General features: G+C 38.9%; 1 protein-coding gene across 5 annotated transcripts in view; it reads right to left on the reverse strand.

Annotated features, from left to right (window-relative positions):
- LOC128855480 (filamin-A) overlaps window positions 1-16,608 on the reverse strand; it is a 184,323-nt gene that overhangs the window by 136,988 nt on the left and 30,727 nt on the right. For all 5 annotated transcript variants that reach the window (XM_054090424.1, XM_054090420.1, XM_054090421.1 and 2 more), the window contains one exon: window positions 9,868-10,207. In XM_054090424.1, coding sequence (XP_053946399.1) covers window positions 9,868-10,207 — 340 coding nt within the window. The remainder of the gene's footprint in view (window positions 1-9,867; window positions 10,208-16,608) is intronic.

The raw sequence follows: 16,608 nt of genomic DNA on the forward strand, positions 1-16,608 counted from the left end.
TCCCAACGAGGGAAGATTGGGACAATGGGGTAATGGACAATAAAAGCGGAATCAGCATCTATACAGACGGTTCCAAGCTAAATTATCAAGTAGGCGGAGGCATTTATTCTGAAGGAATGTATGACAACACCTCATTCCGGTTACCGGATCACTGCAGTGTATTTCAAGCTGAAATTTTGGCTATCAGGGAGAGCCTGCTAACCCTAAATAAAAGTGCCCTCACCACAAGGGATATAAACATATTTTCAGATAGCCAATCGGCCCTGAAAGCTTTAAAATCGCCCAATATTAACTCGAAGACAGTAAAAGAATGTATCGACGTTTTGACAGAACTATCACAGTACTTTGCAATAAACCTGCTCTGGGTGCCGGGTCATAGAGACATAGAAGGCAACTGCAAAGCAGATGAATTAGGGAGATTGGGGACCACGTTACCGATCCAACCAGACAAAGCGGACATTCCTATACCCTTAGCAACTTGTAAGATGCTTATAGATAAACACACTATCAGTGCTGCCAACAGGCTGTGGTCTCAGACCTTGAACTGTAGAACTAGTAAAATGACGTGGCCGGAATGGAACATGGGCCGCACAAACCGACTGTTAAAACTAAACAGGAAAAATATGAGAAATCTACTCGGGGTCCTAACAGGGCATTGTCTGATTGGCAGACATGCCAGTAGGCTGGGAGCGCCCTATAACGACTATTGTAGAAGCTGTAACGATATTGAAGAAGAAGAGACTATAGAACACTTTCTATGCGGGTGCATGGCTCTGGATGGAAGAAGGTTCAATATTTTAGGAAAAAGCTCCTTGAATAACTTGGCAGAAGTAGCCAATGTAAAAATAACAAGTCTTGTTAAATATATTAAAGCCACAGGTTGGTTCAATGAGGACAATGTAGAGTGAGGAGAGGGGACAGCCCTGGTGGTATCACAATGGGCCTACAGCAGGCCTAGGTGTGTCAACCGACAACCACTATACCTACCTACCTACCTACCAAAATTTGCCGATTGCTTCTCATAAATTTATCGTTCTTTCTCATTTGACAATCAATTTTGCTAGCGAAATTTCATGGCTATGAAGTTTTGGCTTTAAGTCTAGAGGGTAGAGCCTTGCGAAGTTTTACTTCATTTTCTTAATGCCAGAAAACAGAAAACACCTGCTCTTCAACAAATACTTTTAGGAGGAAAGCCCCTTAACGTAACAGAAAACGCTAAATATCTAGGACTTGTACTGGACAGATAGAGTACGCAAACCTACGACGGCGCTATATTCCTGCGGAAGGCTCATTGGGGAAAAATGGGGTTTGAAACCCAGAATAATACACGGGTTGTACACAGCAGTAATAATACCAATTCCCTACTACGGTATTGCAATATGGTGGCATGCCCTGGAGAAGAGCGTGAACATTAAAAAAGTTGACATGGTCCAAAGACTTGCATCTGTTCTAATAACGGTGCAATGTCAACTACACCATCAAAAGCACTGTATGTAATATTAAACTTCCTTCCGGTAGACCTACAGGCAAAGTACATTGCGCTTAGTGCAGCAATACGGCTGAGCTCTTTAAGTAAGTGGTCAAACACAAACTATGGTCACGGTAAAATCCTGGATGGCACGTTGGGGCTTCTCAGACAGGTGGACTATAGAGTTCCGCCTATACTAGCCACTACAACGTTCAAGATCCTCCTACCCTAGAGGGAAGAGTGGGAACGGCACGTGGTAAGACAGGGTGAGTCCATCCATGTATAACAGATGGCTCAAAGCTCGATGGCAGGGTGGGCGGAGGTGTATATTCCGAGCATCTGGAGATCTCCTTCAGTTTTCGACTCCCCGACTACTGCAGTGTCTTTCAGGCTAAACTGATGGCAATAACGAAAGCTGTGACACTGGTACAGTGTGATGCGATACCTGGAAATGACATCTACACTTTCACTGATAGCCAGGCGGCGATCAAATCCCTCACAAAACAGTCGACAACCTCCAAGGAAGCCATGAAATGCCGCGCATCTTTTAACGAGATGGCTGAGTCATTTCACCTAATCATAGCATGGGTTCCTGGCCATTTCGACATTGAGGGGAACTGCAGAGCCGATGAACTAGCGAAAACCGGTACCAAATCGACTGATGAGTACATAGACAATGATATAGGTATGCCCTTGCAAACATGTAGACTACGTATCCGCGAGGAAATTGTAAGAGTAGCGAATGAAAGATGGCGTAACGAAGCCACTTGCAAAATAGCCCGACAGATGTGGCCGACTTTCAATGCTAAACGCACATAACTTCTACTAAGAAGAGATAAGCATAGTCTTAACCCACTGATTTCAGTTATTACGGGGCACTGCCTAATCGGTAGGTACGTCAAGAGAATGGGTGTGCAAACACATGACTTCTGCAGAAGTTGTCTAGACGAGGAAGAGACGATCCCGCACCTTCTGTGTCACTGTCCTGCTCTATCCAGACGTAGAGTCGCCATTTGGTGCGGACATTTCCTCAACGAATTAGAAGACCTCGGCTCTGCCGAAATTAAGGGTCTTGCGAAATTTTTGAATTGCACACACTGCTTTCCTGAGGGATGGGGGCTAGTTCTCCACGTGGCATCACAATGGGCTTTCAGCCTCAGTGTGCCCTACAATGGACAACCGCTTCAACCTAACCTAACCTACTTAATTTCTTAGTCAAGCATTTATAACTAACCGAAATTGATATGTAATACGAAAATAATAAATCCAAGGAAAATTATGTATGATACTTGCAAGTATGTACATATACATATGTATATATGTATGTATGTATGAGTATCATCGAATGTTTTTTGTTTAGTAAAATGCCATTTGAAACAAGTGAACTGGCAAAGCCAACCTTGCATCATTCACGCTTCACTGATATTAGGGCAAATCTGTACATATAGCGAGTATCGAATAATCTCTACTGCTGATGCCCTCTCTTCTAACAGAAATCATTGCTTCAGGCTGCAATACGTGACATTTATTTGGAGACCTTTTCATGCAATTTATACACAAAGATTAGAGTCACTCCAAGAGGGGGTTATTCCCCTTCGTTTTCGCTCACTGAAATGTATAGACTATATTCCGTTTTACCGTCCTCTTTTGCCCTTAGATGTCATAAATGTTTGTATAAGTATGTGAGTAAATCAATACAAAATCAAATTTTGCAGGCACGTTGATTGTATATTAATAAATTATAACATTTAAAATGAAATTGTTGTTCTTATTTCTCCACGCAGCGGCTCGATGTACCTGCAACGATGACAAGGTACGAAATGACATCATACGTCACTCACTGGGGAACTGTTACGTGTGCCAAACAATTGAGTCATATAAGCGTTGTTTTTTTGTTTCATGCAAATAAATATATCTATGTACTTATATAAGTATGCAAGTGTGTCCGTATGTGTACATACATAAAATATTTAGTGCCATAGGTATATTCGCCCACGAAATAAAATGAAAAGTGAAGTGCAACTAATTTGCACGCTTCGTTGCGAAAAATTTGTGTGACTAATTTTATAACAAAAAAGTTTTGCTTATCGACACAGAGTAACTGAGTATATAATATTGTAATTTTATTATTATTGTAACCGTACATGATTTGTAATAAGTACATTTGCTGGCGAAACATGTTAAATCACAATTAAATATTGAGCAAAATATCGCTCATAGGGCCCGTATAAATGAATTGGAGCTGTGTTTGCATTTAAAAGTATGAAGCAACAGGTTGTTGATAAGTAGAAGCAATAAATGCTAGAGTGTTACATGATGGAAAGAATAATGAGATGGCGCCTATCGTGGTCCCGTTACTTTGCTCTCAGCGAATTTGATAACGAGTTACGTGATTTTAGCACCAGTATGGCCAGATTACCATTTTCGTAACTTGATTTAGCTTTTTTTTTTTGTTATTTAGGTTCGGAGTTTTAGTTCTTTCTTCATGACATTTTTCTAGCCTGTTCTAATTAAAATGTAACGTTTATAATTTTGTAAAATATAAATTTTTTAATAATTAGTTAAATAATTCACTCAGTTTAATTTAGCTTTATTCTTTTTTAAACATCTGGTGGCATTGCCCGCGATTGCAGTTGTTGTTGGTGTTCTTCTCCTTTCAGCAGTCAAATATCTCTCTCGCTACTGCAGTGTTGCCTAGCCTTGGATATAAAAACGCACTAAAATGCCCATTTAAGGAAAATAAACACCAAATCTTTATTGAATTACTTAAAGAACTTTGTATGCGTGACAAATTATTTTAAAAATGTTCGTTTTTTTAAATAAATGTGTTATGGTTAAGTATTATTTAATTTTTTATTTTTTTGTTTTTGTTAAGCGAAACGCTTTTGTTAAGGGAACGACTTTTTTGCTATATTTGAGGTTATGTAACTAGATAAGGTACTATTTTTATAAAAATGTCATTATGGTTTCTTTAGTATTTTCTGGTATTTGTTTGCTTAATGCCCTATGTCCCATTAAGAATGGATGACCGGAAGAAACGATTACACCTCTATCGTTTTGATTCGCATTCAGTAAGATCAAACGCTTTTTAAAATGTGTAAAAAGGTTTTCAATCTTAAGAAGAGTTGAGGGAAGAAGATTTAATATTCTTCCATAACCTTAAAAGGAGCAAAAAATTAAATTCACACTTTCAAAATATTAAATTTTATAAGAACCAATAAATTTTCATTAGCACTAAACTCTTCTCGGAGTAGCCTTTTTTAACCTTCTTTTGTATAAAAATACAGTTTTTTTTAACTTAAAGTTTCGGTAGCTTTAAGTTAAAAAAAAGAAACAAGAACGAAACTTAAAAATTTTCGCATTTTCGGTATAAAAAAGCACTAAACTTATTGCGAAGAGCAAATGGTTGGCAATACTGCACAACTCGTAAAAACGTGACGTCATGCACTCTTGATGGGCGTAATCTTCTTTCTATCATTCTTGAGAGTGTTACAAAAGGTTACGCAGAGAAATCCAGGTAGTTTTATCTCTGAGTGAAGATACACCTGTTCGCAGCTGTTGTTTTTGCTTTTGTTACCTAATATATTTTATTTATTGTATTATTATTTTTTTTTGTTTTTTTTGAGGGCTTAGAGCTCGCACGATTTGCCGTTTTTTTATATTTTCTCTTTTTTTAAATATTAGTTTGGGTGAAAAGAAATCCATTATTTTCACGGTAGATGACGGTAGAGATCGATTTCTCGTTAAGTATCGATCAAACAATTTCAAATTTATGCGCGTTGCTTAGGTGACATTTCGCACTAAAAAAGTGCGTTTGCTATTTTTTATTTGTTCCATTCAGCTGTGAGTTACAGGGTGTTAACAATGGAAGTCAACAAAGAGCGGATTCGAATATTTTACAGTTTTTCTGTGATAAAGGCGAAAATTCAAGTCAGGAAAATGTAAGCTGGAATTGTGAATGGTGTTTATGGTGACGATACGTGCAACAGCTTACATGCAATTTTGGGTTCGTCGATTCCATTCAGACATTTTTGATATTCGATAAAATGTCGATAATGTCGATAAAATCACAGAAACAATCGAAGTTAACCAGCATGTGAGTAGTCATAGCATCACCCAGGAGTTAAAGTTCGCCCATAAAAACAGTTTTAGATCATTTGCGAAAAAGTAGGATGCAAAAAGAAGCTCGTTGCTTGGGTGCCACACCAAGAAACACCAAAAAACTTGATGGATCGAATTTCCATCTACGAAGCCGGGACCAAACGGAGTGAAATCGACCCATTTCTTTTAACGGATGATGACTGGAGATGAGAAATGAATCACAAACGGCAATATTGTGCGAAAACGAGCGAGTTCAAAGCGTGATGAAGCAGCTCAAACTGTGGCCAAACCAGAACTAATGGCTAGGAAGGTTCTACTGAGTATTTGATGGGACTTGAAAGGACTAATTTGTTATGCGTTGCTTCCGTATGGCCAAACACTAAATTCAGATCACTACTGCCAGCAACTGGAGTGTTTGAAGCTAGCGATTGACCACAAACGAGCAGAGTTGACGAAGAGGAGAAGTGTTGTGTTCCATCAGGACAACGCAAGGCTATACACGTCTGTAGTGACTCGCCGAAAATTCCGGGAGCTTAACTGAGTGGTTTTAATGCATTTACCATATAGTTCGGATCTAGCACCGAGAAAAATCTGATTCAACAACATTCTACATCAGTTTTGTCCAGGATGCCTGCCTATCAATTTGAAATATCTGCATTCCTGGCGATCTACTTGGTCTTTATCTTTCGTCTTTGATATTATTCAAGGTATTGTGGATTTCCTCTCTCTTCTGGAGCGAATCTATTCTAATACTCCATCTGGAGCGCTTCGTAATTGAGATTTTTTTTCATTTGGCATTATAAGAACTCTGTTTGCAAGGAATGCACCTGCCATGAGAGCTCTGATCGAATTCAATACTATTTAGAAACCTCTTGGGATTTACTTTGCTTCTTATAAACACTCTCTCATTAAACTTCTTAATTATGCCTATAAATAATTTGATTTAGTATGTTTTGGTATACTTTATTTTTTTTTTATCATTTTTACCTTAATAAATAAATAAACAAATAAATAAATAATAGTCTCGAGTTTCAAATGGAGCGACGGTTGTATGCTGGCACTACTTACAAATTAAAAAAAAGAGTATAAATCATAAATATACTTTTATGTAAATCGCGTTGCAAATCGGATGCGGAGTTATATTTAGAATTCTTGGAAAATTATATCTGCGAACTACTTTCAACACCATCACTGTAATTTTTCAGGTTTTCACTAAATTTGCTAGCTGTTAAGTTGAAACAATTTGTGCGAGAAACATTTCTTCACCAAATTCATGGTGAAAATATTTTTAGAGATGTACTACCTATCAGACCGTTATTCGGCTCTGAGCGAATTCGACAGATATGCCGACGCCATTTGTTTTGCGCTTCACTAAGCTAAAGCTAAATTGTGTGAAACACAAAACAAATGCCGTAAAATTCAAAGTTCCCCTCAAAGAATTTTTTACTTTACCATACCTAACGAGCAAACCCATCATCCTTGCACCAAATTTACTAACTTCAATGTAGCCCATAAAACCATTCACTCAGTAAGATGAGAGAATGCTGTATACAGAACCTGAACGCATACATCATACATCAATTACTCTCATCTACCGGGCTCTCATTAACTAACGAAATTAAAATTTTTCTCCTATTTTAATTTTTTTATTTATTTTTTCTATTAATGATTCTCATTAATTTTTTAGCAGCGTTTAACAATTGCACCTAGCATATAGAAAAGAATACTAATAAGCGATTCTCATTTGATAATTTTACTTTATAATTAATATATTAATGTAATAATGATTGATAATTTTACTTGTTTTTAGTAGAAGCATTTTAAGTACAATATAATTGCTACTCGCTCTCCGTAAGTTCTGCTAGCGTTGTGCGTTTTAAACATCTTTGAGAGGAACATATGTACATATATTCTCCTTCTATTTGGTAGGACAAACTGAGTACCTTCGCTCACTGATTTGTGTTGTAGTATAGAGTTTCCCCACTTTTTCATTATGGTAGGCCTATTAGTTATGCGTATACTATTACTGCTTTATATGTAGTTATATGTAAGTACACAAGTACAACAGTAAATAATATTCTCCTGCACAAGTGCGAACGACCTATAGGTAGATCACTACTCTTCATATGTATATGTACGTACTTATGCTTTATATGTTCACCCTATCTTAAATGAAATGGAGCAAGAGGCCATCGGAGAGCAGCATGAAAGGTAGATTGCTCTACCAGTACTTACGAATTTTAGCTAAGTGATAATATCTTTAAGGATTGGAGAACGCTATTTACAGATGTTTTGATACCAATCGAGAATTTAGCCGCCAACTTCGTGTGCGATCTTTTAAACCAATGCTGAAAATCGTTTAAACTAATACTGAAGGCGCAAATTGTGGTGAACTGCATTTACGTATTGAGAGGAACCCCTCTGTCTTTTAATTAGCGCAATAGTGGATTTTTTCGCATATTAAGAGCCAGTTTTTCAGCGCAAGGTTAGGTGTTAGCGGACAATTTTAAAACTTAATTATTTTTTTGAAAATAAAATGGAAAAAAACTTAAATTTTGCGCCTTTTTTTGAATAAACATTTATTAAACGCATATACCCCTTTTTCCTGCTCTGTGGTCAATATGGGCAGCCCAATAACCAGGGAACCAGAGAATAAAACAAACTAATTGCAATTCAAAGCGCTTGCGGCATCAGTGAGAGTGAATCGAAACAAGGTAACTTCAAATACTTCGCAAACCTCTGAGGAGCTTTACCCCATTAGGGAATGACATCATTCATTTGTTTCTGGACAAAAGCGGCGGTATTCATGGAATGCGATGGCGTGACGCGCGCATCAGCCTGTCAGGGACATACATCAATAAAAACCCACATGCATATGCGCATAACGAGTACGTACGATATCGACTATGTAGTTATGTAGTATGGATGAATGTGTTTAAATGGACGTGTGTATTCGTTTATTTGTGTATATTTACAATCATTGGCGCTCGCCTTGCTTTCTGGGCCGCGGTCACACACTAAATTGCCGAAGCAAAGCAAAAAGTTCATAATATAATTTATTGCCATTATGCCGTAGTAAGAACGAGGAGCACACACGAACAAAAAAAAAAAACAAAAATTACAAAATATTTTTTCAAAGAAAAGTGAAGTTACAAACTTCCCAAGCCACTTCGGGTCGTTTTAAAGAGCTGCATTTTGTATTCATATTTTATATGGAAAATAATGCAATTCTAATTGGATAATAATTGAAAATGAAAAGAGCCATAAAATTTAATTTTAAAAAATTTCGAATTGTATTGTGTGTGTGTGTTGCATTGTCGCCGCCTGTTGACCTACGAGAAGTGAGTGAACGACAAAACGATGGAGATGTAGGGAGAAGCAAGTACAATGTATGTATGTATGGACGTATGTATGCATGTATGTATGCAAGTATGTATGTATGTATGTATGAACGTACGTATGTATGTATGTATGTATGTATGTATGTAAGTGCTGATATACTTCTGTGTGCAGTTGTTTGTACACAGTTGCTTTGTGATATCATCGACTTGACCGTGAAGTCATTTGCCGCTAGTGCTCAACTGGGTATGACGTAAGAGCAATATCGTTTAATTCTAACGCTTCGTTAAATTCAAAAAGTCTCTAAGCACTTTCGCAGCAAGGCAAGATGCGGTAAGCAACATGAAAGCCGGGCAGGCATTCGCACATAAATACGTACGTACATACATACATACATAGCCACACACACAAATTTTGTAGGTACCCACAAATTGTTGCTTTCAATTTGTTTGTTGTCGTTTTTCAATGCTCGAAACTCGTTTAGAAACTTGATTCTCAGCCTTGTCTAACGGGCTGTGCCGCATAATCAAAATGTTTGTGCGCATTTGTTACGCTTAACGCATCGACACACCCTGCGCTCATCGCCCCTTCGCACAACGCAGCTTAGTGCGGCTGCTCGATATACTCAGCTTTTGAATGAATTTGTTTCACGCGCAAGACAGGTAAAAAATTTAGCTCTTCCTGAGACACGAATTTCAACACTTAAAATGTAAAGCACAAATATGCACACACATACATACCTACACATATATGTGCGTATGTATGAGTGTGTACGCATGCGCAGTTTACTATTTTCATTTTCGATATTCCCCAGTTTATTGAAATCGCCGGTAAACTCTACCTATGATTTTTATACTAAGTAAATATATATACAAACACATACATATACACGAGTAGCTACGTGTGTGTGTGTGCATAAAAGTATTTAGAAGCATAAATTTGGTTTTCTTCACACTTACCAATATTGACGATCTTAATGTGCTCCTGTTCGAGGAATTGCAACGCCACTGAAACATTTTCCAATTTCTGACTGCGGAATGTAGGTCGCTTATTGTGTTTGGGCAAACGTTTCTGCGATAGCACCTCAATCAGCGCAATCAAGCGTAAGCCATCGGACAGATCGGTTTCCAAGTTGCTGATGCTGCGGTCGATGGTCTTGAGATGCTCGTTGGCCCACCGTGTGAAAGTGTTCTGTTGGATCTTCTTCCATTGCGCATCTTCGGCGAGATCACGTTCGGCTTCCATGTCTTCGTCGAAGTTCTCGTCGTACGGTTCTTGGTGTTGGTAATAATCGGATGGCTATTTCGGTTGTGCGTAGAAAAATTGTCAATTCGATTAGAATTTATTTAATTTACGAATAAATTTTATTTTTTGTGTTAATTATTTGTTTAGGTGAATTTGTTGTATTAGGCATTGAGTTGATGAGAGTGATGAGCGATGGATGACGAGCGAAATAAAAGCAGGTTAATGGCAAGTTTTTGCATGTGAGTGAAAGAAATGGATCAAATCATATGACGGAATGTTTATTTTTATTGGAATGGACACCCTACGGCATTATTTAAAAATATGTATTTGAATTATTATTATTATTAAACAATTGTTTGCGCGTATTAGAAGAAGCTCTTAAAAGCAGCACAAACCAAACAAAAAAAAAAAAAAAAAACGATTAAAAGTGAATTTATTTGGGGGCTTAGGGTCATACTGCTTCCAGTTTCTGCTGATTCAAAAATTAGCTACCTGGTAGGCAGGTAAGTGAAATGGTTGAAGTACCAATCCGGCAGTCGTCAAGTAGCACTAAGGCGCCGTTTTTATACCATTATGAGACCTCCAACAGGCAGATATCTACAGTCAGCCAGAGCTGTTGCTATAATGGAGAAGATTGATGGGAGTTAGGTTGACGCACTGCCCCAGGCCGTCGTAGAAAGGAGCACCGAGTGCCCGTAATCGTCTGGCTGCCAAACCCAAACACTTACAGAGAAAGTAAAGTAAGTCTCCTTCTCTGGAAGGTCCACACATCTTCGGCAATGGGAATTAAATGCCAAACCAAGCTTTTGGATCGTCCAGTGACCGAGTTTGGAAATTGAATGGTGTGGAGTCCTTAGAACTTTCAGACTCCCGCGTCTATTTAACTGGGACCAAAGGGGTTTCGAAATAGCACACGAAGAAATAGAGCTCCGTCTCTTCTGCGCTTTCGCAAGAAATAAGTTGTGCAATTATCATGGGGAGCAAGTCTTTAAAAACTGCTTCGAATATTCTAGCCAAATATTATTCATTTGTGGAACAACATCAAGACGCACGCCACTAATAGGAAGAGGAGCGTGGCCAAACACCCAAAAAGGGTGTACACGCCAATTTAAAAAATATATTTATATACATATTATCTCGAATGCTGACTTATGTGCCAGAACCTAATACTATTAGAGAACCGAAAGAGAAAAGGGGAAATGGAGCTGGATTAGCCATGTTCTACGCAGAGGAAATGGCTGTGACTTAGCAAGGGCCGCCATTGACTGGAACCTCCAAGGAAGCCGCAGACGTAGAAGACCAACGAATACCTGGAGACGATTGCTGGAATCCGAAACCCGCGCCATGTAGCTTAGTTTGAATGAAGTTAAGATACTGGCGCAAAACAGACCCGAGCGGAAGAAATTCGTTGTGACCCTATGTTCCACACTGGAGCTCAAAGAATTCATGATGATGAAAAATGCAGTGACAGCCAATGCTTAGTAATTGCCAATCTGGCTTAAAACTGAGGGTCACTTTCTAGACTACGCATTAAAATTATTATCTTTTCTTCTCTTTAAACACAAATTGAGCAGACAGTCAATGCACTGGCTAACATTTGTCGCTCCGTCAGTGCCAGCGTCTGTTTTGTGTGCACGGGAATATGTATGTATATATGTGAGTAGATAAAACAGCTGATTGGCAGGCTTATATAATTTTCGTTGATGGTCTGTTGTCATAATAAATTTTCTATGCGCTTGCGGAAATGTTTGAAGAGACCTCAGAGCATCATATAACTACGAGGACTTTTTGGAGCTGAGTAGATTATTTTGAAGAGTTTACAAACAAGGAGTTCATTGAGACATTTCGGTAAATGAAATCCGCTATCTTACATATTTCGAGTAGCAGTGGGCGAGCAACTGTAACCGGTACGGAATGGCAACTCAACAGTATCGTAAAAGTCGCACCTCTTTGTATTCTTCCATTAAATCTAGAAGACTAACTCTACTTCTTATCAATCATTTCTACTCTTAATGATACACTGTAAACCTTTTTCTCACAAACCACGGGATTATCTGAACACGTGATTTTGATAGTCTCTTGTCTATCCGTGTTTAATGGTGCTGCCGATTATCTGGTTAGAATTTCATCAATTACGACCAGTAAAAGAAGGGGTGATAAGATGCAGCCCTGCCTCATACCGGCTTCAGTTCGAATGGGCTCCGATAAGTTTCCGTCATGCAAAATTCGTCATTCAAAGGTCTCGTCTTGCGCCGTGATCAGGTCGTCAATCTTGTCACATTTTGTATACCTCTCTCAACTCAGTGAGTTTTGGGCTGGTGCCTAAACGTGTAAAGTTGCGTGATCCTTCCGACCACGGGTAGATCGGGGGCGCTCAAGGGTATTTCGAACGCTAACAATGCCGCAGCTCACGCATTTGATAGGTATTTGGTACCGGGCATTGTCCGTTAGGTGCCCATGCGGTGAGACTTCGGATTGCTTCAAGTCCTTTCTGCAGAAGCTGTTTGGGTGATGAGGTGGAATCATCTCAGCACCTTCTTCTCAGCTGCTAAGCTCTTGTGAGGCAAAGATTTACACATTTGGGGTCTCACTTTTTTGCTAAACCTACGGATGTTGCGGTTAATACGAACATAGTTAGCCACTATTGGTCGTCGATTTGTAATCGAAAGCCTTTTCTTCCTTTTCCACCTATTTGGTTTTTTTCAGTTGGCCAGGTAAGACATCAGACGCTCAAAGTCGCTTCTCAATTGGCGAAGGAAAAACGTCTCAATGTTAGTTGCTTTGATCACAGGCCACTGTCTCCTAGATTGTCATGCTCAAAGATTGAATGTACCTCATTTCGACTATTGCAGAAACTGCAAGAATGAGGAGGAGGAAGAGTCTGTCAGGCATCTTCTTTGTCAATGCCCTGCGCGGCATACCATTGTTCTAGAATACCACCGATAAACTTAGGGATATACACAAGTGTCAGGCAGTTCAATGGGTTTGCACTTAACACAAAATGGTTTGACGAGGAGTAGCCCTTAAACTGCGACTGTGGTATCATAATGGATCAGCAACGATCTAACGATAGGCACCTACCTATCTAGTCTGTTAAATCTATGTCGTCGGCTTATGAAATTAAAATCAAGCCCTCAGCTCTGGTACGGCTTACGAATTGTATATCACTTCCCACAAAACATATTTGCATGGAAATGTGGTAAATTTACAACGAAATATGAGAAAAAATCAGCATTAACGGAGTATTACAAAGGTAAAAATTTATTTTATATAGCGTTTATTGGATACCCTCGGAACCAAATGTTAAATAACTCCCTTAGATTTAGATTTATTGAAGGATTGCATTTCGACCTCATGGTCTTCTGTTCCCTCTACTCCTCACAGTACCTTCTCCAGACCCAGTTACCTTATTCAACTTAAGAACTGGATTGGACTGAGCGAAAGAGCCTTTCTTCTGGCTGCAAACGACCGAGATCTCCCAACCTTTTCCACACCATAGCGTCACATTCAAGAAGGAGGAGTGTTTGAGTCTCCGAGGACTGGTCACAGAAACGACAAGAGTCAATGGACCAAATCCCGATGATTTGCAGATGACTACGCAGTCTGCCATGGCCTGTGAGAATGCCCGTGGGCAATGCCAGTTTATCCTTGAAGAGAGTTATGAGTTTTTTATACCTCTTTTCATCGTACCCTCCAAATAAGTATTTTGCCTGGCGTAGCCCCATAGCTTGGCGCCTAAGCTTCCAAAACTCTTCCTTAATTGTGTGTTGTCCCATAGCAAAGAAGGGCTCGGGTCCTACTAATGATGAGGGCGCAGCCTTCTAGCCAATGTGTCCACTACTTCATGCCCAGTTATGCCCCTGTATTCAGAGACCTAAATTAGCCGGATGCGGTTTCGCTACTTTGTTGCAAGACAGTCATAAAATTAAAAAGAGAAATACGCACGAGAAAATGTTCATCCTATTGTTGTTGTTGTTGTAGCAGTAACTATGCCCTGTCAGCGTGGTGTAAATCACCGGTCGTCTTCGTCTAGCTCATCTAATGGTAGCGCTTGGAAAGTTGCTGTTTCGACATGTTGGGTTCTGATGGAGAGGGGTGTTAGATGAGTGGGTTTGATGGCGCGTGTAAAAAGGTGTTAGTGCCCTACGGGGTGCTTTCACATGCCGAAAATAAGTTTAGTATGTCGGGGTCAATTCTGGATAGGTAGGAGTGTAACCTGCTACAGTATGCAAAACGTAATTGTGCCAAGGTTACGCGGGGAAGTTGGAGCTCTTCGTCTGCAATGGGTGGTGGTTGGACTCCGATGACGGCATTCGGGAGTCGGGAACTTAAGAAGCTGGTAAGAGTCTCCCGATGACTGTCGTTAATTGTCTGTATGTTCACGCTCTCTTCCTTTGTGCTGTGTGAAGTTATGGCGATATCTGTTAACGGTATTTCTCTTCGCGAAAATGTGTCTTTACTTCTAATTGGGTAAGTATAGTAAATTGAAAACTTTCTTCCAAAAGACGAGCACCATGATTTACTTATCCTGCAGAGATTCGAGCGCGAATGCTGAATGCCCCTGCGGACCGGCGCTAATCTTTCCCCGTGGCCGGCTTTGGACTCTGGGAACTGTCATCATACTTTTTGTGAACCGACAGTATTAAAGTTAAAAGATACATGCAGCCTTTTAATTAGCTTCGTTGAAGCATTCTAAGCAAAGCAAATCCCAGCCACAGATTTACCCATGACACAACTTTTTTTGTTTAATTTTTAGCTTTCTTAGCCCCAAATAATCTTGAATTTTCATCATGACAACCAGAGTATTTGCGAAATTTATGGGCGTCTCCTCCTTTATTAACAGTTTTTCCTTTCCGAAGTGGAATTTGTTCATGTACTGGCTGTGTCAGTCCATTTACCAATTTCTCTCCGAAATTCCGTAACTGATATTTTTTGTCCGGTTACTTTTTGAAATAGAAACAGGGAATTATATATATTATATAATTGGCGCGTACACCCTTTTTGGGTGTTTGGCCGAGCTCCTCTTCCTATTTGAAGTGTGCGTCTTGGTGTTGTTCCCCGAATGGTGGGACCTATAGTTTCAAGCCGACTTCGAACGGCATATATTTTTATGAGGAGCTTTTTCATGGCAGAAATACAATCGGAGGTTTGCCATTACCTGCCGAGGGACGATCGCTATTAGAAAAATGTTTTTATTAATTTTGGTGTTTCAGGATATTCGAACCTACGTTCTTTCTGTGAATTCGAATGGTAGTCACGCACCAACCCATTCGGGGACAGCGGCCGCCGGAATTGATCGCTGATAATATGACATTATCGCATAGAGAGCGACTGCTCTCAGCCGGCCAAGGGAAAAGGTCAGAAATATGGGCGCCGCGCTCAACGTGTTAATATTGCCAAGCCGGTTTTGACACCTCTGTCGCAGTATACTTTTGGAAATAAGATTCATTAATTGTAGTTTTTTTGCGACAAATTTTTTGTTGGAAGAAATTTTATATTTCATATTTTCTCCATGAACAACTTCCTGGTAGAAACAGTAAATCGAAATGAATATAAAAATATTTTTGCATTTTATATTGAAAAAAATTTAAAGTAATGTTGAGTGTTAACAGCTTCTTTATGGAAACCGTAAATTGAATTAATTTGATGCATGACTCTGAAGGATTTAATTTAGCCCAGTATTAATTTTGTTTCCACATTTTCATTACTATAAAAAAAGTAGCACTCAGGTCGAATATTTTAAATAAAATATGAGAGCTACACATAATTTGTTAAAATTAATTTACTGCTACGAAATTGAATATAAAGTTGCATTAACGTTTGTGATTTTCTGTCTATAACGAAAAGCACGAATATAACGAGGAATATCACCCTGCTCTACCATTTATTTAATATGAAAATTACAGATATTTTTTTCTTTACAAAAAATTTACTGCCAATAAGCTACTATTAATAATTCATCTTATTATTTCATCATATTATATTATCTTATTATTAATTCATCTCATTTCAAGCAGTGAACTGCTTCCACTACAGTGAAGTGCTCCTAACAGTGAGTGCTCCTAACAGCAGTTGGAGAAAATACTTTGACTAATTCCCCTTACGATGGGATCTATTTGAACAGAACAGCCGGGATATTTAGTGCGCAAAGGACTGATATTCGTTTGTTAATTAGTTAAAATTGCTTTTAGGTTTAGTTAATTTCAATTTGACACAACAACAAGTAGTAGATAGCAGTATCCACATACGAGTATATCGAATCTTCAGTATTTTGAATTTCTTCGCTGCCTATGTCACACAAATACAAACACACCGTGCAACTAAATATGCAAATGATTCGCCTTCTATCTTAGTGTAGTTAGCGTTTGGAATGCATTTGGGTGCGATAAGCTTAGTAATTAAATATTTTAGAAAATGTGTGACTCACTGTCACAGTTTCACCTATTTCCAAGAAG

The sequence above is a fragment of the Anastrepha ludens genome, chromosome 2 (assembly GCF_028408465.1).
Source record: "Anastrepha ludens isolate Willacy chromosome 2, idAnaLude1.1, whole genome shotgun sequence".
In the NCBI taxonomy this organism is placed as follows: Eukaryota; Metazoa; Arthropoda; class Insecta; order Diptera; family Tephritidae; genus Anastrepha; species Anastrepha ludens.